Source organism: Capricornis sumatraensis, chromosome 10, assembly GCF_032405125.1.
Source record: "Capricornis sumatraensis isolate serow.1 chromosome 10, serow.2, whole genome shotgun sequence".
NCBI lineage: Eukaryota > Metazoa > Chordata > Mammalia > Artiodactyla > Bovidae > Capricornis > Capricornis sumatraensis.
The window spans coordinates 97,495,307-97,522,150 of record NC_091078.1 but is presented as its reverse complement, the minus strand read 5'-3'; the positions used below and the strand labels follow the sequence as shown (position 1 = coordinate 97,522,150).

The window sequence follows — 26,844 nt, the reverse complement described above, 5'->3', positions numbered from 1 at the left end:
TGAAAAAGAAAAAGCCCCCGTATTTATGGAGCTTACATTCCAGTTATGAGTGGTAGAAGACTGAAGAGAAAATAAAAGATATCGAATGCTGACAACTGCTATACAGAAAATAAAAACAATGTTGAGTGGGTAGATCTTTCAGAGCCCATATACCAGGAAGCCTCTCTGAAAAGGTGACATTTAAGCTAAAACTTGAGAGAAGGACAAAGCACGCATTTCACAGAGGGAAAGAAGCCAAACCAAAGGGCCTCAGGTGGGGATGTACCTGATGACTTCACAAAACTGAAAGACCAGTGAGCATGAGAGAGAGGCTGACAGAAAGGAGCAGAGTGCAGTGAGACAAAGCACTGCGCTGCTGGCAGACCTGGGTCTGGGCTCTCTCACTTAGCAGCTGTGCGCTTAGGAATGTTCCTGAACCCCAGAAGTCTTCATTTCCTAATTATAAACTGGGGCTAACGTGGTTTTATGCAAAAATGCACACAAATATAGAATGACACCTGACATGTACTCCTGTAACATAAAGATGGGCACTGTTCCCTGATTTTTTTTTTTAAACATTTTATTTATTTCTTTAGGCTGTGCCAGGTCTTAGCTGTGGCATGTGGGATCTAGTTCCCTGACCAAGGATCGAACCTGGGCCCCCTGCATTAAGAGTACAGAGTCTTATCCACTGGGCTACCCGGGAAGTCCCATGTTCCTTGATTTTTAAGTCAGAAACAAATAGCCACAAAGAGGTAGTGTAAGTTACAGTATTACCAACATTAGTCCTCCTACTCTGCACAGGGACTATTTTTTCAGAGGAAGTGACTAACAGAAAGAAATCTGGGTAAAGCTGTCAAAATTGAACTTTTGTCCTTTGGGTCATAGTAAACCAAAGGATAATCAACTTCTCACTAGATGCTGGTAGTACAATAATCGCTCTCTGGTAAAATTATACTATTTCATTTTAGTTTAACAGATTTTCGTCCTTGAGGGAGTCTTGGTACCCAATGGAAATACACTTCTGATAATACAATATACTGATTCCTAGATGGTAGTACAGAGTCAATGCTGTCCTCCTGCCAGGTATGGACACACGCACTCACACCTCAGCCCCTGGATAATGACCTTTCAGAGATCTCAACAAAGAAATGACTGGGTATACTTAGCTTGGTGGCATATAAGGCAAAATATGGATCAGTTAAAACAATGAACAACTCTGAACAATAATTCCTAGTTGATGAATCAGTCAGGTTATAGCCAATGCAGAAAGTCAAATGCTTAAATGATCCTTCGAAAGCCTGTTGGTCCGTGGATAAAAAGTCAGGACAAACACTTCAGATTCCAAAGAGTGAAACCCTTCAGTTATGGTCAGCAGCATCCGTAAGCACAGCCCTCTTGACTGAGACCTCAGCCTGCTCACTAACACAAAGGGAAGATCTCCTACACCTAGCACTGAAACTCTTTATCCAGTCGGGAGCCCATTCTTTCCCTAATCATGGTTTCAATCTGACTCCTCTGATAAAGTCTACTACAAAAATACAACAACAGACACCTCACTTTTAAAAGAACAACTGTCCACTCCCTTAAAACTATGGAATAATTCTTTCTTAGGATTTAACTTTTAAAATATAAACTAGCATTCTATTTAACAAACTGTCCCAGTGAAGATTATTCAAGTCTTAAGAATATTTTACACTGCCACAGCACTGAGAATATAGAACAAAATACTGTATATCATTAGCTTTTGTGTTCTTGGCCTTTTAGTCAGTGGATAAGTGATGGTTATAAAACAGACAATATAAACTTATGGACAATGAAAATTGTTACTAGCTATTTAAAATCTATATTCTGTTACTAATATTAAAACAGCTATGAAAGAAGCATTTTGATAGTAACTTTATTTTGCTGACCTAATAGCACCTCTCTATAAACTGTCATTAAGACAATTTTCTGCTTTACTTTCAACATAATCAAAAACAGAATCATCCACTGATGTCCAACGACAGGCTTGAAGCCAGAAAAAGCAGGATGTATTTAGTGAAATGAAGTAGAAAAACTCTCCCAAACACCCACACATGTCTGCCATCAAGAATCACAGCAATTAATTTGAAATACAGAATTCACCTGACTAGGAGATAGTAAAGCCAAGACACTTTTTCCACATAAAGAGATCTTGAATATACCCATTAGGTCTAAAATCCCATCAATTCATAAATTTAATATATACTGAAAACACTAGGATTACCTTTGACTTTCACAAATGAACAAAGTAATCGAGATCATTACTTCATATGTAACTTTCACCAAAAAAGATGTTTCAAACTATTTTTAAAAACTGGAACAAATGACTACACTCTTTTCTACCCTCACAGCACATCCAAGAGTTAGACCTTACTTGTGAAAATGTACTCGATAACCTGAAAATACAGTAGAAGGATGATGTGACTCTCATTTTATCCTGTTAGTGAAACTTTCTGTTGGCTTACAAAGTATTAACAGTTACCAGATTTTTGTTCTGAAGACATAATCAATTTGCACACATCATGAAACAAGTATTCCAGGCAGATTATAAAAAGTGCATTAACTAAAACTGTTTCCTTAAAACTCAGATATTCTGATTTAGGTATCATACTACCACCTTTGCTGGTTTGCAAGAAAACATTATGCTTAGAGAAAGAAATTCATAAGACTGCAAAGAATGGACCTTAAGAAATTAAATTTCCTAATACAGTAGGTAACTAAACAATGATGGTACTAACACAGCCATAGTAAGTATCTGTGCTGGAAAGCACAGCAACTGAAAGTGACACCTCTCAGTAAAGAAAGGATTCTCAAAGGACCTGACATATCTCTGACACAAAACAACATGAAACTACAGATTTTGATTTTTACCTAGATCTGCCACAGTTCCTCCTTTAACAGGTGTATTTTCACTATCTTTCTTTGGGTTTACTAGAAAGAAAGGAAAAAAAAATCATGTTTTAAGGGGAAAGTTCTACTTGTTTTTAAGAAAACAGAATAGAAGATTAAAAAATACATGAATCTCAGGGCAACTCTACTGTCATTTGATACTCACCTCCAAGTAAATATCTTAAGCTCAGCTAAGAAATATTAACAAAGTAACAGACTATATTTTGTAATAATTAAATAAGCAGAACTCTTCTGTCATCATAGAAGTAAACAATACAGAAATACAGAGAAAACCCTGAAAAGAACCTTTCAACTCCCTTACCAAAAGTATATTTTATTATTTTTTTCTATGCTTGTGTATCCCCGTTTGTGCGCCATTCATTAAGACAGACAAACTGAGGGAGCACTGATGCCTTTCACATCTCAGAGACTTGAAAACATCCGAAGGGTTTTAAATCTTATGGGTGTAAAGTAATCATACTGTGCTTAATCCTTAGTATTCTTTTTATCTCATGTTATAATGCACCTATGTATCTTCCATGTATTTTTAGTTATATCTTCTTTTTTTGTTCTTTTGGCTGCACCACAAGGCATGCAGGATCTTAGTTCCTCAACCAGGGATCAAACCTGCACCCCTGCACTGGAAGCACAGAGTCTTAACCACTGGACCGCCAGGGAAGTCCTCTTTCATTTTTAAGAGCCTCTGTGTCCATGAGTGGATCAGAAGGTAACTAGCCCTATGTCAATGGAAACTTAGTTTATTTATCTTCAATTTTTCATTACTCTCTAATCAACATTCTTTTATACTTATCTTTACATAGACATGCAATTATTTAATAGGGATTCTGAAATTAAGACTGCTACTGGATGTGTACTTTTTTATCTTGGCCACACCACACAGCAAGCATAGGAATCTCAGTTTCCTGACTAGGGACTGAACCTGTCCGTGCCCCTGCGTTAGAAGCACAAAGTCTTAATCAGTGGACTGCCAGGAAAGTCCCTGGATGTACCCATTTTTAAATTTAAGAGATAGCCAAATCATGTTAAGTGGCTTCATCAATTTATACTTCCACTGAGAACTAGGGACATACAGCAAGGAGAGCATCATCCCATGGCCCTGCTGAGAGTGAGTAAATCACAGCTAACATTCCCATGTCTACGCAAAAGGATACAAACCATTTTTTGGAAGAACCACTTCCTCTATGTTGGGTACAGGTGTTGGGTCTTCCATGTCCTTGGTAAGATCTTCTTGCTCATCTTCCTCTTTCTGACTTCTCCGCTTCCCATAAAGACTAGCTTGGCTAAGACACAAAAGATATGTGAACACAACAAGACTGACTATAGCCACTTATAGCAATCAATTTCAGAGATTTTAACTACATCGTTGGGAACCTATGCTCAGAATCACTTTAAGGGACAAACATAAATCCAAACAAATTAGATACATTCCCCAAAGTACATCTCACCTGTCAAGAGGAAAATAAAAATTACAGGGCATAAGAAATGGCCACAGAAATCCTACCATTCAAACTGCAGACAGTATCCTAAAAGGTAATTACATCAGTGTAGCAAAAAAAACTTTGCTATGGAAATACAGCAAGTATTTTAAAGATCATAAAGAATCACACAAGAAATTTTCTCAAAGATATATACAACTAAGTGGGTGGTTTTGGGTTTTTTCTTTTGGTTTGTTTGTTTTTTGTATTCTTCCTGGCTCTCTATATCATCCAAACACCAGGAAGTGCAAAGTAAAATCACTAAAAGCAGTAGTAACATTTAAATTTGTAAAAACTGCCATTGCTCTTTCATCAAGCAAATCAACATCTATTTTTAAAACTAACACACACAAGAAAGCCTATTTAAAGTTCATACAAGAATGGACTGATTCCTTATCTTGAAGAACTACAGGACGAAAATCATGAACTACCTCATTTAATGTGATGTGCATCGACACAAAAAAAGGAATACAAGGACCAAAAAAAAACACCCCACCCTCAGAGAGTTAGTCAAGTGACAGTTAAGCTAAACCTTGGGAACTAAAATAATTCACTAAAAAGTTGGCTATGTTTCAGGATGATGAGTAAAAGCATAAGAAAAAAAAATTCTGTTTTGAGGTAATAATTTAGAATATACTGACAAGGAAATGAGAATGGAGAAATAGAGTGAAGATTCCTCACACTGCTGAGAGAATCCACATAGCTCTCTTTCTACAGGGACAACATGTTGGCACAGGTGAGACTAAGGTATACAGTGTAAAAATAATTTTTAAAATAAAAATTATAGGACAAATTTTTAAGCCTATGAAATTAAAGGGGGCAGACAGATCAAATACTTTAAAAGCAAGAAAAGATGCGAGGAAGATGAATATAACAAATGTTAGGAAAACAGGTTTCAAGATGTTTTGGTTAGATAAGAGTATTCTAAGTGGATTTAAATGAGCGAAGTCCTGCTCATTAGAAGGCAGATGCATACATTAAAGGACATGCATACATTTATTTTGGGAACGTGAATGTGGTGGGTTTTATACTTAAAAGAGTGACGCTTCCCTGGTGGCTCAATGGTAAAAAAACCCACCTGCCAAAGCAAGACATGTGGGTTCAATCCCTGGGTTGGCAAGATTGAAGAAGGAAATGGCAACCTAATCCAATAGTCTTGCTGGGAAATCCCATGAACAGAGAAGCTAGGCAGGCTACAGTCCATGAGATCACAAAAGAGTTGGACATGACTTAGTGACTATAAACAATACTTACAGCAGAGGCTAAACGCCACCACTGTGAGCTTCCTGGACATAACATTTTGGTTCTGTGGCCATTCCTGTCCTAGCAGCCCGTCTTAGGCCATAAAGGGAAAAGTAACATATCAATTTCAGGCCCCAAACACTTGGGAAAGTTGTTATATTACAGGTAGCTCTGAAATCTCTGAACATCAACAGTACATTTCAGAATTTATGAAATTTGTTTCCTAAATTTATAAGTTTGGGAAAATAAGGTTACCCTCCTCAAACCCCAAAGAACAATCTATTTTAACAACAAATACATGTGACTTGACAAAGATAAAAATCTTTTCTGTATCTGTGACTAACTCATTATTATTATTTATGAGACTAAGAGTTTCTTAAATTCTCTAAAAGCTTCTACACATGTTTAAGAATGCTTCAAGTAACCTTTCAAGAAATAGTGAGACTCAAGGCATGCTCTGGGCAGCAAAAGACAAATGTGGCTTAAGAAAGTCACAAAAGGAAACTAATGGAAAAAAAGATGTCTGCACTGTGAAGATCTACTTGACAATAGCCAGAAATTCAAGTAAGTCACTGTCACATGAGAAGAATAAATTTTGGAAACTCTCATCTTCTAAAACTAAACTGTAACCTTTAAGAAATTATTAAAATATATTTTGAGCTAGACAACCCTAAAATTATTAAGTATTTATTTAATATGCATTTATTACATACAAAATATATACTATGTATTATGAACCATCTATTATCTACTTCAGGGCAGGAAGACCTGAATCCCTACAAGAACCTACTCAATAGAAATCAAAACCTCCACTCAAGCAAGATTCACTAAATACAAATGTGGCTTACTGAACAAGGCACTGCACTGCTGCACCACGCAGAACATAAAACAGAGCTTCACTCCTCCGTACGTCACTTGGATCACGTACAGGACCAGGTGGTAAAATCAGGGAAAGACAGTACCAAGTCGAAGCTAGACTTCCCACAGCCAAACGTCCCATGTAAAGGTAAAAATCTGGGAAGTCCTTTCGAGTCTGTTTCAGTGCCTCCTGTATCACAGTGCAGTTCTTACCCTTTCTTCCCACTCTTCTTCCGGGATTCTGCGGGTGTCGGGGGCGGAGGGGAAGGTGAGTGTTTCCTTTTTCGAGCATTAGCTGATGCTTTTCTATCTCTTCTCTCTGGACTTCTGACTGGCTAGGAAGAAGGAAATGGAAATAAATATCAGCCAGCTTTGCTGATGTCTCAGTTTCCATAAATCCTTGTCCAAAACTAAGATTTCACAAAGAAGATGTCAAACCTACTAGCTCAGAGTAAATGAAAGGCACAATATAAACCATCCTGGACCATTAGCAGCCAGAAGACTTTCCCTACCTTCCAGGTGACACACCATCGATAGATATGTAAGAACCACCCCACAGGTATTCAAACTTTGCTACAGAACAGACATGCTCAAACCCCATACAACTAAAAACTGTTCCTGTTCAAATTCTGTGTTTCGGGAAGGTGGGGGAGGAGGAAGGAAGAGAAGGGACGGGAAACATTTACAATAACCACTGGAAAAAACATGAAACACAAGCTATTAAATCAATGAAATACAAAGACTGGCTGAATAACCATGTGAAAGAGTACCAGAAACTACTCCTAGTTCATCATTAAAAGAAACAGAAGAGATGACTCAAAAGAAGTAAAAGTTAACAAGCCTGCAATTTTTTATTTAAAAGCCAACCCACAGGAGTAAAACTATTCCTGTTTGCAGATGACATGATCTTACGTATGGAAAAAGAATCCACAAAAACACTATCAGAGCTAATAAATGAGCTCAGGAGAGTTGTAACATGGGCTTCCCTGGTAGCTCAGCTGAAAAAAATCCACCTGCAATGTAGGAGACACTGGTCTGATTCCTGGCTCGGGAAGATCCCCTGGAGAAGGGATAGGCTACCCATTCCAGTATTCTTGGGCTTCCCTGATGGCTCAGACAGTAAAATCCACCTGTAATGCAGGAGACCTAGGTTCGATCCCTGGGTTGGGAAGATCCCCTGGAGGAGGGCATGGTAACCTACTCCAGTATTGTTGCCTGGAGAATTCCCATGGACAGAGGAGCCTGGCAGGCTATAGTCCATGGGGTCACAAAGAATTGGACGTGACTGAAAACTAAGCACAGCACAGAGTTGTAAGATATACTGATAAATCAACACACAAAAGTCAGTCTGTAGGTGATAATTACCCACTTAAAAGAACAGATCATAATAAAGACAAGACACCTGAAATGATCCAAAGTATTGTATCTGAGGTTAAAAAAAGAATCAGAGATTAAAACATCAATTAAACATCAATGTCCTCTGGTACCCTCATACCCCTTACCACTATCCATTTCCTTTCAGAAGCTCTGTAGCATCAAATTCAGAATGTGGATTATCTTACAGGCGATCAAAGAAGTTGTTGTTTGTGTGTGGCCACAACCAAGTGACATACAGGATCTTAATTCCCCAATGAGAGACTGAACCCATTCCCTCTGCAGTGGAAGCATGGTGCCTTAACCACTGGACCACTGGGAAAATCCCCTGATCAGAGAAGTTTTAAAGAAAATCTAAACCACGTATCTCTGATTGTATAGCCTGAAGTTAAAGTTTTAAAGGGGGATATTAGTTTTTATATAATCCCCCCTAAAATAAGTGAATAAACAATCTAAATCTGAGCAGGAGTAGATCTGAATATGCCAATTCAATCATGTGGTTATTTTCAGTAACAAAAGACTCGGCTTGAAATACATTAAGGAGAAACAAATCCATAAGCACATAAGTGAGATGGTTGAATGGCATTGCTGACTCAATGGACATGAGTTTGAACAAACTCAGGGAGATAGTAAAAGACAGAGAAGTGTGGTGTGCTGCAGTTCCTGGGGCTGCAAAGAATCGGACGTGACTCAGCAAATGAACACCAACAACTTAAGTGGGGGAAGAGTAAAATTAAAAAAAAATTTAAGTCAAATGCCAAAGAAAATAGGAATTTAAAAGATATGAAAAAGACTCAACTTTTAAATATTTTCTTAAAAATAAAGAATCTTCAGTGTGTGACAAACAGTTTTAGTAAGAAAGTCTCAGGGCTGAAAATAGGTACAAAAGAACTGTATGTTCTAAATTCTGTTTTAAACGTATTATGTCTCAAGATTTTTTTCAGAAAACTAAAATACAAGACAAAAAGCAAAAATGTTAAGTGTCCCCAGCAAAATAGACTCCTGGACTCACAGGTGTCCATCTGAAAATGTCACAACCCAACATGAACACACGTCAGCCCTCTTCTCAGTCTCAAGTGTTTCTCTAGTGACACACCCACTTCTAAACTTTTACCTTACAAGGAAACATGGATAAATATTTAAGTGGCTTAAAGATTAAGTGTTTACTGTCAAGTTGGGCCGCCTCAAAAGAGAACTGAACTATAACTTTTGAGACCTTTAAAGCCTACATTTTATTGTGCATGCTAATTCACTTCAGTCATCTCTAACTCTGTGCAATCCTAGACCGTAGCCCACCAGGCTCCTCTGTTCATGCGGTTCTCCAGGCAAGAATACTGGAGTGGGTTGCTACACCCTCCTCCAAGGGATCTTCCCCACCCAGAGATAGAACCTGCGTCTCTTACATCTCCTGCATTGGCAGGAGGTTTCTTTACCACTAGCGCTACCTGGGAAGCCCAACAAAGTTATTAAAAAATATTAAAACTAAACTAGTTTTCCTGTGGAAAATGATATTTAGCTTACAAAATTCATACTCAAGATCTAGAAACCAAAATCAGTTGTACCACCTTACATACTGCATGACCCACTTTAAACCTTAATGACTCTCTGAGACTGTCATGCTCCTTTTTGGGAGACGCCAGCTCCTGAGATGATCATTATGGTCATTTAGTAACTTTTTATATACACCTGATGGCTGATGACCCTTGCTTTGTACATTAGTTTATTAATAAGATTTGATAAGATACAGGCCAAGGAAGAAAACACCAAGAGAAAAAAAAATGGTGCCAAACCAAATACCTCTTCATTCTTTGTTGAAATTCGCTGACGAAAACTCACAGGCTTCCTGTTCTCATCCACCTCATAATCCTCCTCATTCATCCATTCATTGAAAACATCAGTGTCCAAAATCCATTTCGCATGAACCTAAAATCACATCAAAGCATGAAGAGCTATGTAAATAATAAATGGCTACAGTTTTAAAGTACTCAAAATGAAACAAGCTGATTTAGTATACTTAAAGCTTTAACTACATATAGTTTAAAAATATAAGACTACTAACGACACGAGTGGCAACTTAACCATGTCTAATTTTTATTCCATGTCTTTGGGTAAATAGTAAAATAGCATCACAAGTTTTGTGTGCACTGAGGTGTTGATAATCAAGACCCTTAAAGTTTATAATCATGTCCTCTTTTATTTCGTTTTATTAAGATATAACTGAAAAATAAAAGTGAAGGCGTTTAAGGTGTACACTGTGATTTGACATGTGTACCCTTTGTGACAGATTCCCTGCCCCAGTGAATCCATCACCACACATATTTATATCACGTGTGTGTTAGTATGAACATAAGAGAACATTTAAGTCTACTCAGCAAATTTCAAGTCTAAAATACACTGCTTTCAACTTTTTTCATTTTTGACATTAGCTCTTCAGACCTAATTCATCTTGCAGTGAAAACTGGTATTCCTATTTCTCTTACTCCCCAATCCTTGGCATCCACTTTTCCACTGTTTCTAGGAGTAAATTTTGTATTCTACATATGCGATACCATATGGTATTCGTATTTCACTATGTGGTTCATTTCACTAATCGCTGCATCTTTATCTTCCAAAAAATCAGTGAGAAAAACATTCAAAAACAGAAGGCCCAAGATAATCATTTCTTTATGCATAAAGGATGTATCTATATTTATACATTCAATAACATTCTAAGTAATTACAAAAGGTAAATTTTAGACAAATTTCAAATGTCACAGCATTTGAAAATTTAATAGTTTTTCAAAGTACTGAAAAGAATATATGTATTTTAAAAGCAGAGCGGAAGATTCACATTGTACGTTCTTTACTATCCAGCAGACCTTGGTAGAATTCTCTTGAGAAAGTATGTTAGGACAGTAGGGACAACTAACAATCATCTGTGCCAGTCATTCTGCTGAACACCTTACAAACAATATGATCTCATTTAATCCCTCTAAACAATGCAGGTTAGCCTCTCCAGTTTTCTAATGAGCAAAAGAGACAGTGTCAGTAAGCTGCCCAATTACTTACCCTACTAGAGAGAAAACTTAGGCTTGCACTGAGTTCTGCCTAAGCTCTTAAACTACTATGCTCTATTAATCTTTCTCATAAAAATACCTTCGCCTCAGAATAATATTAATAGGTTGTATAATCTTACATAAAATCAGCCCAGTTTCCTTACCTATAAAATGATACTGTGGTAAACTGCTATCAAGCCCAGTTCTAAACTTGTGATTTAGTGTATTAAGTTCTAAATGTCTATGCAGAGTACGTCATGTGAAATGCTGGGCTGGATGAAGCACAAGCTGGATCAAGGTTGCCAGGAGAAACATCAATAACCTCAGATATGCAGATGACACCACCCTTGTGGCAGAAAGTGAAGAGGAACTGAAGAGCCTCTTGATGAAAGTAAAAGAGTAGACTGAAAAAGCTGGCTTAAAACTCAATATTCTACGTAAGTTCACTTTCTTTTCAAGTTTTCAATGAGAGAATGGTTTGGATATAACCTCTTCAGTTACATTTAAAGGTAGTTTTTGTTGTTGTTTTTTAAAATCATCTTCCCTGAAGATAATGGGACAACACAAATATAGAGGGAATTGACATGCTTTACTGCGGGGCCAGATAGTGAACATTTCAGGCTTGCAAGCCATATGTTCTTCAGGTCTATTCAACTCTGCTGCTATAGTGTGAAATCAGCCACAGAATATATATAAATGAATGGGTTTGGTGATCTAATAAAATTTTATATGCAAAAACAGGTGCCTTTAATTTACCCAAGAGGATACAATTTGCCAATCTTTGTCAAAGGGAAACATAGTTTTATCCAATCGACACTCCATATACCAGACTTAGTAGAGGAAAAAATTTCAAAATGTATAATTACTATAGATTATTCTGAGATGATCAGTGAAATCTGAAGAGAAGTATACAACTTTACTGATATAAAAGATCTAAATAAATAGGGAGATAAATTGCTTCCACAAATTGAGACACTCAATACTGTAAAGACGTCAGTTCTCTCCAAGTTGTTCTATAGTTTAAATATAATTCCAATCAAAACTTCAATGAGTTTAATATGGACCTCAACAAACTGATTCTTAACTTTATACAAAAGTGCAAAGACCCAAGCGACTCCTGAAGAAAAAAGTGGGAATACTACTCAGAACAAATCAACTAATTAAACTTCGTAACTGTCAAGAAACAAACCACAACTTGTATAAAAGCTTACTTTTGACAGAAATGGCATGGATCATTGGGAGACAAATCCAGGTTCAATATCTTCCCACCCTGAATGGAGAGCTGACCTAACACCACATCAAGAAGAAATCTTTCCTACATCGTAACACGTTAAAAAATAAAAGCTCTATACACAAAATGCAAAACTAAAGAGTAATTTTTAAAGATGATAGGAAAATATCAAGATGACCTCAGAAGCAAAAAACAAAAAGCTAAGCTTACTAGGAAAATCTATTTTTAATACAAGTAATGATGACATAACCATGCATGTTCTTATGCAGAATATCTAAATAACATCCACAAAGAAAAAGACAATGCAATGGAAAAAAGCAGGAGGTAGAAACAAGCACTTCATAGAAGAAACACCGGAAGTCAAAGAATTCATGAAAAGGTGACAAAGCTATTTGTCACAGATGTAGAAAGCACACGGTTACCAAGGGAGGAAGGGGGAGACTGACATGGACACACCACTATACGAAACATAGGTAATAAGAACCTATTGGATGACACAGGGAACTCTGCTCAATTCTCCGTAATGACCTATATGGGACCAGAATCTAAGAAAGACTGGATAATGTATAACTGATATATACTCTGCTGTACAGAAGAACACAACCCTGAAAATCAACTATGCTCCAATACAAATTTATTTTTAAAAAATGACCAGGTCAAGCAGCAACAATGAAATATAAACAGTAGACTAAAATACCTAAAGACCCATTCCATATGCATCTTTACCTCAAATGATTTGGAAAAAATATTTATATGCAAGTATCAAATATAAATAGTAACTCAAAAAGGGAGTAAAATGTTAACAGGCAAATGTGGATAATGGGTATTCAAGTATGCCAAGTACTATTCTTTTTCTTGCAACTTTTCTGTAAGTTTGACTCATTTCCAAATTAAAAGTTTACTTAAAACAAAAAGTAATTTTTGCTAACTCCATATGGAATCTAAAGCTCAAAGGCTATCTCTCTGAAGGTCACACAACTGGAAACAGGCTGAACCAGGTCTAAAATATAACACTTTGATCCAATTTAAGTGTTGCTTATCCTATATAAAAGTCAATAAAAATCATGTAAAATCACTCATGGAAAACAGAGCTACCTGTAAAAATACTAGGATAGGGACATTACAAAAAGAGTTTGGAACATCTTTTGTCCCAGAAAGTACGAGGTATGCAAAAATGAATCAAACAATGCCAGAAGATCACAGGAGGCAGCCTAAAGGAGTTTCCCCTGGCCAAATTCAGATAATTCATCAAAAGGAAGGAGCACTGTCAGTGCTCTGTGAGTGCCCGCAGAGCGCAGACACACGAGGGAGAAGGGGGGACCTGTCCTCACTTGAAATGCCACCTGCAGACAGACAGCATCATTCGCAGAAACTATTCATCAACGAGCAAACCTTCAGATAGAAATTCAATTTAAAAAAAAGGGTATTTCTGCACTCTCAGTTTTTCCCTATAAAGTATCTTAAATGTTGATGAGAAAAATGGTAATGTTACAGTGAGAAAAGCAGGCAGATAGTATCTTAACAAACAATCCAACTATCAGCCATAATGGGGAAAATGGACAATAGGAGGTGCCCAGTATGATGCACGGAGGAGGATACAGTATTAGGTATGGAATACTGCAGCCCAAGTGCATACTTTGAACATAATAATGAGGAAACATACAAACTAAAATTCAAGGACATTCTAGAACTATAACAACAACTAACCTATGTATTTCAAAAATGACAATGTCACAGAAGAAAAAAAAAAAAGAGCTGAAAGTTTCAGATTAAAATAGAATATAGAGATGTAACAACTAAATGTAATGTGTAATCCTGAATTGGATCCTGGATCAGGGTAAAAACTTAAATATACTATAAAGCCTACTGCATCAACAGGACAATTCGTGAAAATGGAATACAGGCCCTGTATCAGATGATAAATTATTTCAATAATAAGAGGGGAATCTGGAAGAAGAATATAAAACAGTGCTTTGCTTTGTACTATTCTTGCAACTTTCAAAATTTCCACATTAAAAGCTGAAAACATTATAATAGAAATGAACAGTAAGACAAGTCTATATAAAGTCATGCAAGCACTGCTCCTAGCCTTCCTAAATGACATCAACAATGTTCAACTCCACTTCTAACACTCCTTTCTCAATATCTCAAACTGCAATCTAACTTGCTTTGAGGTGTCCTCAAACATCATTGCAGACATCTAATCTAAGACCTGGATAATGAGGTCTTCAAGACCACAGGTATCTCTTAATAGGATGATAAGAAAGGTCATCACTCTGCATATACCTCTTTAAAACACTGTTGTTGAGAACACCTAAGAAGAGCTATTAACTTATGAAACAGTAAATTTTGTTTTTACTTTTTAAAAAATTCTGTTTTAAAAAAGATCTCTCACCTTCCATGGTTTTTCTGGAATCGGTGGATCTTCAATTTCCGCATCAACATCATTACTATGGACCCAAGTATCATAGCTATAAAAAAAAAAATGGAAAAAGAAATTAGAACCCAAATTCATTCACTTTGATCTAGAGGTAAAAACACATTTTAGAAATACTGTTAGGATCCAGTAATAGCAAATTATCACCTTCTTTTGTCTCTAACACTCTAACAAGAAAACTCTCCTGCAGAGGTCTACAGTAACCTTCACGTCGTGATACCCAAAGGTTAAGCCTCTGTGCACAGAATTTTAACATGTTAACCACTCGTCAAAGGATGTCCCTTACTTGTCCTCTAAGACAGAGCTATTATCTGGCACTTCTTCTGGACACTAGCCTCTCCTCTGTCTCCATGGCTAGTTTCTCCTCTCCTCCCAAACTTCTTTAACACTGAAGCCCCAAGCTTCACTTTCTGGAATAATCCCCGCACCTATTCAACCCCTTGATGATCATCTCACGCAGTTTCACGGCTTCAAACATACTCTGATGACTTGAAATCTTGTATCTGCCTATCTGTCCTCTTCTCTGAACTCGGGACTCATAAACTCAATCGCCAATTCTACATCTCTCACTATACGCCAAATAAAGCTTCCAAACCTAATACACCCAGAAGTCAACATATAATGCCATCCCAACCCCAACATGACCTAGCAAAAAATCCCAATTCCATTTTTCTTGTTGTTATGGCCCAAATCCTTGGACGATATCCTTGACTTCACTCTCAATTACCCCTATAATCAAATTATCAACAACTTCTACCACTTCTACCTTCAAATTATGTCTGGAATCTATCTAACTTCTCACAGTTCCACTCTGGGGCAAAGCCCTTGGGATTCCATTTTTCACAGAACAACCAGAGCGGTTTCTTTTAAAAGCTGTCAGTCCATACCACTCACTGTTTAAAACCTTCCAACCTGCACCAAATTCAAGAGTTAAGTCAAAATCCTTACACTGGTTTGCCAAGGCTTCATGATTTGGTCCTATGACTTCATCTCCTAGAACTCCCTCTCACTCATGTTATACTCAACTCACATGGGCTTTAGTAATGTGCTTTAAATACACCAAGCGGGGGTCCCTTCATACCCTTTATATATGCTCCTCACTACCCAGATATCCATCTAGCTCACTCCCTCCAATCTTCACATGTCTCTGCTCAATGGTTCTCTTATTAGTGAAATCCAACACACTGATATAAATTACTCCCCTCCCCCACTACAATTTTGAAATAAGTATAAAATTACCTGCCAAGTTACCTACTTTATCAATGCTCCTATATTGGCCAATAAATCATTATAGAACAAAGTCATAACTAAATGAAATATAAATACGGTAACAAGCACTGGCTGGCTTTAGCCACTTCTCAAAAGTTAGTTCAAAAGCATTTGGAACAAGTACAGCTCAACATGTCTATAAATAGCACTGTGGTAAGTTTTCTAGGAACATTTAAACATTAACTGGAGGAAAAAAGTTCCTCTGCCAAATAATTAACTATAATAGGTAAAGATTATGATGGTGATTAAAACTTACATTCTTTAAGTCTTAGTGAGAAAATGCTGCCCAAGAAGTGAGGGCACAAACTAAGTTACTAAAGACAGTGAACTAACAAGGTCCCTTGAGAAGATAAGACATGAGCTAGTCATTCCAATTTATTTGATATATAAACAAAAGGCTAGCAAAAAGGCTAACACGTCTTATAAAGTGTTAACTATAAAATTCATTTCAATCCTATGCTTTACGGAGCTTGTCATAAATTTGAGTTTCCACCTAAGTGTTTCAAACTCCAATAGTTCCTGTGATAGTTCTTGTAAGTTTAATAGTGCCGTGAATACCTAAAGCCTTGAGATAAGAAATGTTCTCTAAAAAGAATTTACCTAAATATTATTTTTTTTAAAAAATGTTAGTTCATGTAAAATGGTCAATTATAGTTCAGAAAAGGTTGACAAGCAAGCTAACTTCATCTTGGTTCTAATTAACTCAACTTGTATAAATACTGTTCTTTAAATTTTTAAGATACCAAAAAATATATTTCTTTCCAAAAAAATATATTTACAAGTTAAATAAAGTCACTCAAACAGATTAACTTAAAAACACCACATAACCAAGACATTATATGTCTCCAGATGAAGAACACACACCTATGCAGGTTTTGTTCCTTTCCTAAACTGAAATAGATTCTGATCAACTCTAGACCCAGAGAATGGAGAAACGTTCAAACACATCACAGAGACGCCATAAAAAAGCCCAGTGTGGTAAAATCTGCATGACAAACAACCCAATTTCTTGAGTAATACACTGTAAGGAGGGGTGAAGACACAGGGAGAACCCAAAGGGAGAACTGAAAAATAAGTTAAGTAATAAATTGACACAAGATGTGTTTAAATTCTAACAAACATCAATCTTATCAATTAATCAAATGTATCATGTGTCAATGATTTGACATTAAGGAATGCCCTGACATTTTTTAGGTTTGACACTGGCTTTGTGCTTATTTCTTAAACAACAACAACAACAACTTATCTTTCAGAAATGCATATTAAAATATTTATAACGGAAATACTGAAATGATGTCTTGGATTTGCTCACAAAAATGTGGTAGCAAAGGCTAAAAGTGGATGTGGATACAGGTGAAAGACGACTGGTCTAACATGAAAAACCCACAACGGAGTCTGTTCACTTGACAAAAGTGAAATGAACACATGAACAGCTCTGCCACAGGCTGAAGATAAAGGACATGAAAGGTTATCCTTCGTCTACATTCCCTCTATGCAGCCATAATATTAAATAACAAGAGCCACTATTTTTACTGACACAGGTTCTTGTTTATAACATTAATTCACATTTAGATACTGAAATACAGTATGAGTTATCATACATGCTTCATTTTATACATAATTTCATCCTTAATAAAGAATCCATAAACTGAAAAATGACTTATTTTTTAATAAAATGGCCTATTTTTAAGAAATAAATAAAACTAACAAGTCATTAAAATATCCAGAGGAAATATTCATTTCCTAAAGGAAACAAATCCAAATTAGCAGTCGGTATTAGACTGATTACTGAAAGACTGTCTTGACAAACACAGCAAACTTATCAGTTTAAGATAAATAAAGCCTGTGAACTCCACTGAACTCAGTAACTTAATAAACACGAAAGTCAGTAGAGAATACTCAAAAGAACTGAGTTCAATGACTAAAACAAATCAACAAAATTGTTACTACTCAGAAAGCAAAACTGTATATATATATAACTGACGAAACTGTTTATATACCAGGTCTAAGGACATTTCACCATTACCTGTCAGGGTAAAACCCCCAGTGCACCAACACCTGCTTGTCTTTTCTCATCACAGGTCTCAACCACTCTTCTGAAAAGGAAAAAGAGAAACAATTTTAGTCAATCTGACAGAAGAGATGAATCAACTATTTCTTGAACTTAATTTCTACCTAGAGTTTTTGGTTTGCTAGAAGCTCCTCCAAAAATTCCTTATTAAGGGGAGGTTTTTCAGTGATTATTCAGACTTATTAGATTCCAGGTCAATTATCCATCACTCTTGATAAAACCAACTGTCTACTTCAGTAAAATACTCCCCCCCCCACCTGCCTATTTGTCACCAGATCCACCCAAATCAAGACCACTATGTTTTTTACAGCTTCCTTTCCCACACAGAACCTCTCCTTCATTTTTCTGGTAAGCTTTGCAATCATGACACATCTTTCTATGTGTAAGCCATGCTTCAGCTCCTTGATGAAAGTCTTACCAATTGCTCTTTTCCCTCCAGATTCACTTTCTCTGGTATCCTACAGCACTTCATAGTGCTATATCAGAAGTTTTAGCAATAATACTTGATTATATGTGAATGACTTCCTGTTAATTTAGCCCGCCCAACAAGAGTGTAAACAATATGACATAGTGTAGATACTTTCAAGTTTCCTGAACAAAAAGAGATGCACATGTATATAATCAGATGATTCTTGTTGATTTAATCATAGCGGAATCATATCTGCACTTCAGTACTTGTTATGATTCCTTTGGTAGCTTAGAAAATTCTGGTAGCTTAAAAAACTCATTTCCAGTACTAAAAAGGAACTAATGAGGTGATAAGGCCCTTGAATCTCACGTAACAGCAGAACAGAAAAACCAAATGAAATCAGCTAAGTAAAACTGGCTTCTCATTGCCAACATCAACAGGAAATAGCCCCAGCTTCACTGACTAATACCATGAAGTCCACAAACCTATAGGACAGGTTTCTGTCTCAACTAATTCAGTGTTAATGGGAAACCAGCATACTCTGAAAGCCTGGGCACCCACAAATCAGAGTTCACTCAATGGCTTGATGCAGCAACAGCAAACTTGTTGTACGGCAGACAGACACTAGAGAGAGCAAGAGACTATAATTTCCTGAAAGAGAAACTAGCAAAGCTCTCTGAGAAATCATATACTCAAGCCGAGAAACTGTCTGATGGATGTCAGGTCTCAAGCTGAGCTGATCTGTCCAAGTCTTTGCCTATATCAAGCCAGGCCATAAAGACCGAGAGATGCAGCTCTTTATCCAAATGCACAAAACACAGCAGGAAAAAAAAAAATACAGGAAGTAAAAGGGAAAAAGGTCCAATCAAAGGAATGAAATGAATCGATCATAAAGAAACAAACATCTATGGATTACCTGACAAATTCAAAATTATCATTTTAAAGAAGCTCAAAGTACTACATGAGAACACACTTAAAGCAACTAAACAAAACTAGGAAAACAATGTATGAACAAAATAATAATCATCAACAAAGAGATTCTGGAGTTTAAGATTATAAGAATGAAACTGAAAAATTCTCTAGAGGGGTTCAACATCAGACTTGGCCAATCAGAAGAAAGAAAGCAAACTCAAAAACTGGTGGTTTGAGGATACATGTATATGTATAATGGAATCCCTTTGCTGTACACTTTCCAATATAAAATTTCAAAAGTTCTTAAAAACTAGTCGTTTAAAATTATCAAGTCAGAGAACAAAAAAAATTAAGAACAGATAAGAAAGCCTAAGGGGCTTTTCTATCTAAATAATTTATTTTGAACAATATTTAGTCTGTTTTCCTCTTCTAAATAGTATCTCAATTTTTTAAAATTCTCTTTTCTTCTCTGAGGAAGTACACATTCTTTCTGCTAAAAGCTATAATTCAAACCATGTTCTTAAACCAATCCCTTTATTCCTAGCAGGTCTTAACTCAACTATGTGCTCTGCCCAGAAATATACTGTAAAGCCACCAATGAAAGACACAACCGAAACCATCTCTGATGTCTTTTCCCTGCCATAAATTCTGGGGCAATGGTGATCTTCCACCAACTTCACAACTTGCTCTCATTTGCAAGTTACTGAAATTTCATTCTCAAAGGTTATCAATTATTTCCTGATTGACCAAATGCCTTATATCAGGCTTTACTTTCTTGTAGAAAAATTCCACTGCCCACTGCTTGTATTTGGAAATGTTTTCCTTATCTTCCCTTGACTGTTAAAGATATGGACTCATCTCCTGTGCTCTCCTGATATGTGGACTTATCCCAGACAGTGGTTACACACACCCTCCTCCAGCAATCTGAGACCTTCCCAATGGATCCTGTTCTCTAACCAGCTTCCTTGTATCAGGTATCCCAGGAATCGACTCCCAGGAAAATTCTACTACTATAGCCAATAGCTACATGTTTTTCTTCACCAAACCATCAAAATTTGTTTACCCTCTGCTTCACTCACCAAATAAAAACAAAACTCTTTAAATCAGACTCATGTTCTCTGACCTACTCACTCTTATTCCCACTATTCTGATACACAAACTTTGCCACTTGATTTTCCTCAAATTTCATAATTTACTACCTTTATGGTTTTATTTTGTGCCCCCTTTAGCATACCATATTCAAAATATTACTAATATCTTAAATATCACCTTTTATTTTAAACTTAACTAATCTATATAAAAGACATACTGCATTTGCAAGAGTTTTACAACACGGTTGTAATGTGCTGTGGCTGGTATTGTTATCATCTACAGTTACCTAAAACGGTATATGTAATAAACCCAACACAGAGCTTTGCTGAGAGTCTACATTTACTTGTCAGCTTCTCTACGGTAAATCCTATAGTGTGGAGAAGCATATCTTACATTAAAAAATAGCTTCCAATATATTAAAATTAAAATGCTATCTCCTAACAATTACTGTAACTACTGACAGCAACATACCAAACAACCATCAGTATGTAGTAATCAAGGTTGTGTTAAACAAAGGAGAAAAACAAAACTAGCATGAGTAAGAAATCTAGATATAACAATTACAGTTCAAATCTTTTGTAAAAGGTAATTTTTTTCAAAAAGTTCATAAGCTAAAAGTTCCATACCAGCCTTATTGGAGGAGAGTTAGCCAACAATAGAATGCTATATACACAGCTAATTCACCACCTCCATCTAGTGGAAACCAACTGCTATTACCTAAAAGGATAAAAATCTGAGAAACCACCAATTAAACCAGGAAGGCAGAGAGAGGTTTCACACTTTATAGAAGTATCATAATCACAGAGCTAAAATTATGACTGTTACAAACCAAATCAAGATTTCTGCATCAAAAGAGATAATGAAAAGACCTAAATGTCATAGCTAAACTATAAAACTCTTAGAAGAAAGACAAGTGTAAAACTTCGTGACTCTAGATTTAGGAAATGGTTTCCTACATTTAACACCAAAAGCACGAGCAAGCAAGCAACCAATCAATCTAACCTCTTACAACTGTAGCATCTGTTGGATCTGTAGTGATGCCCCCCTTCCATTCTTGACATTCTTCTTTCTCTTTCTGTCGCTTATATGCCACATGATTCTGTCTTATTAGTTTTTTCTAAGAACCGTTTCTGACACTGCTCATCATCTTGCTATTACTACTTTCTAGTTCATTAAGTTTTGCCCTTGCCTTTGTTTCTCTTAAATTCTTGAGATAAATTTCTTGTGAACCACTGAATTTTCAGTCTTTTTTCCTAATACATCCATTTAAAGATAAAATTTCCCTCTGAGCATAGCTTCGCTGCATCCTACAAAATTTAATGTTCTCACACTTTATTATTCACTTCATAATTATTCAGCTCCAAAGTTTCCCATTTCCATTATAGCTTCTTCTTTGACCCATGGATTATACGGCAATATGTTTCTTAACTTCCAAGCATACAAGGATTATCTGGTAATTTTTGTTACTGACTTCTAGCATAACTGCACTGGTCAGGGAAAAACACTCAGCATGGGGTAATTAGTCATTCAAATCTGATATAATTTGACTTTTCATATAGATGTCCTAAAGGGATATGATGTGCTTACCAGAGATTTGATCCCTATAAGAGATCTCTCAATCTAAGTTAGTTAACCTGGTTGATTAACTCACAGCTTGTTTCCCAACTTTCCAACCTCTGAAAGAATGGTTAGCACAAATCTTTGTAAAAGGTACAAAATCAGTTTTCATAGGTCTAATGAACTCTGGCCAATGACAAAATTAACTTTCATGACAGTCAAGTTAAAGATCAAAATCTGAATCACTACAAATTCACCAAACTAAAATATTGCTGAGGGGCCCTGTTTAGACAGTAAGCCAATCTTCCAAGAGATATTCCTCTATCTTGCAATTTCTCTTAATTTTCAGAACACAAGAGGTATGGCAAACATTAACAAAGTTAGTATATAAGGCTGGCCTAGACTTAACCACCAGATAATGATTACCAACAAAGAAATAAGTCTAATGATTAGAAAACTGGATGTCACAGAGTTAGCTTGCTAATCATAACTGAGCAAAAATTAAAAACCCCTACGAACTTAAATTACCGATGAAATTTATTTGATACTTAAAAGTCTCTTATCTTTAAAAAGCTGGCTATATTGTTTAAACCACTTGAGATAATTTAAAAATCTAGTGAAATATAGTTTTTTAGTCCATAACCAAAAACTAACTTACCATCCTCTTGTGAGGAAGGATATGGATAAACATGGTGGGAAGCTTTTGACTTCTCATCAGTAAATGTTCCCTGGAAAGCAAATGAACAAGTAATGTAAAAATAAAACATATGACAAATAAACTATGAGATGCCAGATGTAAACTGCCTGGGAATTACAGGGGCATTATTCTACATCTTAAATTTAACAGCACTATTTTAAGACTACAACATTTTTATTATTTTTAGTCAAGGAAAGGGATAGTGATTAACAAGAAGAAACAAAAATTATCTATAGACAGTTTTTATTTTGTATAGGAAAATAATGCTAATTTATTAGCTAACTCTTGGCTAATTCTCTTCAGAACTCTCTCTCTGGGTAACTTTATCAGTAATTTGAATACCTTCAACTAATTTTGCAAGCTATCCCGAAGTCATCACAAATTATCAATGTTACCTGAAGTGAATCAATGCAAGTTTAAGGCCATGAGTCATAAGCTAGGGCCACATACATACAAGATGGACATTTGACTTCACTCCAGTATGTATGTATGCTACTGCTGCTGCTGCTGCTGCTGCTAAGTCGCTTCAGTTGTTATCTGACTCTGCGCGACCCCATAGACGGCAGCCCATTAGGCTCTGCCGTCCCTGGGATTCTCCAGGCAAGAACACTGGAGTGGACTGCCATTTCCTTCTCCAATGGATGAAAGTGAAAGTGAAGTCGCTCAGTCGCGATCCCATGGATGCTACTGCTGTCTTAAGTCAATGATAGAATGCTGAAGTCAAGTTCTGGCTAAGCCACAGCTAGAATACCACATATAGTCTAGAACATGACATGGAAGTCATCTATTTTTATTTTATTATTATTATTTGGGGGGTGGGGGGAACATACAGGATGCAGGATCTTAGTTCCCCAACCAGGGATAGAACCCATGCTCCCTGCATTGGGATCCCAGAATCTTAACCACTGAACCACCAGGGAAGTCCCATGACTTGAAGTCACTTACACACAAAAAATGCTCACTCTTGGGACTTCACTGGTGGCCCAGCGGCTAAGACTCTGCACTCCCAGTACAGGGGGCCTGGGTTCAATCCCTGGTCAGGGAGCTAGATCCCATACACTTCAACTAAAGATCCCACATGCTGCACCCAAGATCCAACTTGGCCAAATAAATAAATGCTTTTAAAAAAATGCTTATTATAGAAACCATAAAAATGACAAGAAGTCTTAAAATCAGGTATAAGTAGCACATTAACATACTACCTAATTTTGTCCATGACAATGAGTATTCACTAAATATCACTATCAGAAAGCACTATAATGCCATTTCCAATGAAGGAAACTGTAAGCCTCTCAGACTCAGGGCCATCTAAGAATGACTCTTGCGCTTGTGCATGCACAGTCGTGCCCAACTCTTGGCAACCCCGTGGACTGCAGGCCACTGGGCTCCTCTCTCTATGGAACTTTCCGGACAAGAATACTGGAGTGGGCTGCCATTTCCTACTCCAGGGGATCTTCCTGGTCCACGGATCAAACCTGCATCTCCTGCATGGGCAGGCAGATTCTTTACCACTGAGCCATGTAAAGATGAAATAGCTACCAAAGAAGGCAAAGAATTCACAATCATCAGAAGTATTAGAGCACACTTCTAACAGCCAGAGGAAAGGTTAAAAAGGGAATGTCAACAACTAATGTGTTGTGGCAGCAGTCGGAAGAGCACACTATTGAGGACTCTGGCCTCTAGAGTCCATAAGACAGGCCTGGGTTTGCACCCTAGCTCTACCTTGTACTACTTAACAAGACATGGGACAAGTACCCAATGTTTTTGTGCTTCAGTGTCTTCTGTGAAATTAAGTTGTAACAATAAAACGTTTTTTACAAGAATTTTGTTAGGACTAGGTTAACAGACACAATGAGCTAAGAACAGTGACAGGCACACTGTAAGTGATCAATCAATAGAGTTATTAGAGCATTTTAAATGCTTGAGCAAAGGCCTGATCATCTGATCTTAGTATTACTTTCATAGAATGTTAGGGAAGAGATCTTGAAACCAGGAAGCTCTTTTTATCTCTCTGGAGGTTATCCTTAGAAAACAATCACTGAGTCAGATTTCCTAAGAACTATGACACCTAAATGTTCAATATTAAATTGCAGGAAAACATACAAACTTTTCCCAGGATGATTTCAGAGCAATAAGAGTATATAATTTTAGCTTGAAAGCAGAAACCCACTGGTTAACTTTTTCCATTTATGCCCTCTAACATTCCACCTGTAATTAAGATACATTTGACGGTCACTCCAATAAAGAATCTAAAAGAAAAAAGGTTAAGTGACTTGTTCAAAGTCATAATACTAGTTAAAAAAAAAAAAAGAATTCCATTTCAGACTGCTTGATCTAAAGGCACCTTCCTATAATTCTTCTCTTTTGTGCAGATGTTATAGGTAAGAAAAAGACTGTTCTAAATGGCCAATTTTTAGAAGTACAATATCAGAGGGATTTCCCTGGTGGTCCACTGGTTAAGAGTCTGTGCTTCCACTGCAGGGGGCACAGGTTTGACAACTTGGTTGGGGAACTAAAATCCTGTATGCTGCACATTGCAGCCAAAAAATTAAAAAAGAAAATATGTGGCCCTTTTCAACTCTGCGGTGATCTAAATGGTAAGGAAATCTAAAAAATAGGGGATACATGTATATGTGGGCTTTCCTAGTGGCTCAGCAGTAAAGAATCGACCTGCCAATGCAGTAGACATGGGTTCAATTTCTGGGTTGGGAAGATCCCCTGGAGGAGGAAACGACAAACCCACTCTAGTATTCATGGACAGAGGAGTGTAGTGGGCTACAATCCATGGAGTCACAGAGTCAGACACAACTTAGCAAGTAAACAACAATATCGTGTATATGTACAGCTGATTCACTCTGCTATATAGCAGAAACTAACACAACATTGTAAAACAATTATACTCTAATAAAAATTAATTTAAAAAAAGCAGTATTAGGAATATTTGCTTTGAGAACTTAATAGACAACTTTAATAAATGCTAAAATATAATTCAACAAGCAATTTCTCTTGTAGCAGGAAAAAAATAAACATATTTCATGAGGTTTCTCAACCAATTCTAACATGTGGTAAAACTTTGTCATTCAAGTGATGTTGCTTCAAAAAATTACCTTGAGTGTCCTCAGCTAGTTTACCATGACAAAGATCTGCTTACAGTTTAGCCACTATGTAGTCACAGACCTATACATGCATAAATACCCAAGGTCTTCACCACAATAAAGTTAGAGAAAGGAACTGAAGATGTGAGAAGATAGCACTGGTACATGTAAACCAAGAGAAGGGAAGTTTGTGGAGAAAACAGAATCTTCCAGTCATTTTTTTCAAAGCTACAAATATAAATACAATACATATAATGGGAGAGAGGCAGGTTTACTTGAAGTAATATTCGACCTTCGACCTTCTACCAATAACTGTGTCACTAACTCTCACTGTTTGACTTTGTAATTACAAGGAGGCACAGTACACTGGTCTCTTTAACTCTAAAAAGACGTATTTCATTGTAAGACTGTTATGAATCCACACCAATGACTTTCTTAAATGCTACTCCAGGAAACAGCCATGTATCAAATCATCACATTGGACACCTTCAATTTAGAATGTTATGTATCAATTGTATCTCAATAACGCTAGTGGAAAAATGCTATTTTAGGCTAAGAACTGGAGGCAAGGGGAGAGAGAAGAAAACTTGGGACTATAAGAACCCAAAGAGAGGAACTTTCACTTTATGCACATATATACAGAAATCAAAAGATATAACTTATAGCTGAGATTCACAAGAAATCTATATACACAATGTTTCTGAAGTGATCATGTATATTACCTGATGTCGTTTGATTATATCTTTCAATTTGTTAGCCAACTTCAGATCAATGTCTGGAATGAGGTAGATGTTGGGTCTGGCCAGACAATTGCTCTGAGGGAAAAAGAAAACATTTCCAAATTCTTAGTTCTGAAATAATGTCACATTATTTATCCATTTACCTTAATGACAAAAGCTGGCACTCAAAGCCATACTGCTTAAAATAGGAAGACATACTTTGCTGCAGCATGTAACAGCCTTATTTCAATACAAAACCCAGGTGTTCAGCAGGCTACTTAATGCCATTCACTGATCAAAAAACTGCTAAGACTCATGACCTAGAGAAATTCATTATACTTTTCATTAAGGCATTATACTGATAAATTAATCCTAGTCAATTTTACCTGGACTCGAGAGTCTAAGTCTCATGTAGCATTTTTACCTAACCTGGGGGTGGAGGGATGCCCATTTTGGTT

The 26,844-nt window shown here is 36.6% G+C and overlaps 1 protein-coding gene across 1 annotated transcript in view; it reads right to left on the bottom strand.

Moving 5' to 3' along the window:
- Positions 1-26,844, bottom strand: part of SMARCC1 (SWI/SNF related BAF chromatin remodeling complex subunit C1) — a 121,889-nt gene that overhangs the window by 75,831 nt on the left and 19,214 nt on the right. The window contains exons 5-12 of the mRNA XM_068982944.1: positions 26,390-26,482; positions 22,534-22,603; positions 17,861-17,930; positions 14,524-14,599; positions 9,660-9,785; positions 6,702-6,823; positions 4,069-4,193; positions 2,875-2,934 (exon numbers count right to left, since the gene is read on the bottom strand). Of these exons, the coding sequence (XP_068839045.1) occupies positions 2,875-2,934; positions 4,069-4,193; positions 6,702-6,823; positions 9,660-9,785; positions 14,524-14,599; positions 17,861-17,930; positions 22,534-22,603; positions 26,390-26,482 (742 nt within the window). The remainder of the gene's footprint in view (positions 1-2,874; positions 2,935-4,068; positions 4,194-6,701; positions 6,824-9,659; positions 9,786-14,523; positions 14,600-17,860; positions 17,931-22,533; positions 22,604-26,389; positions 26,483-26,844) is intronic.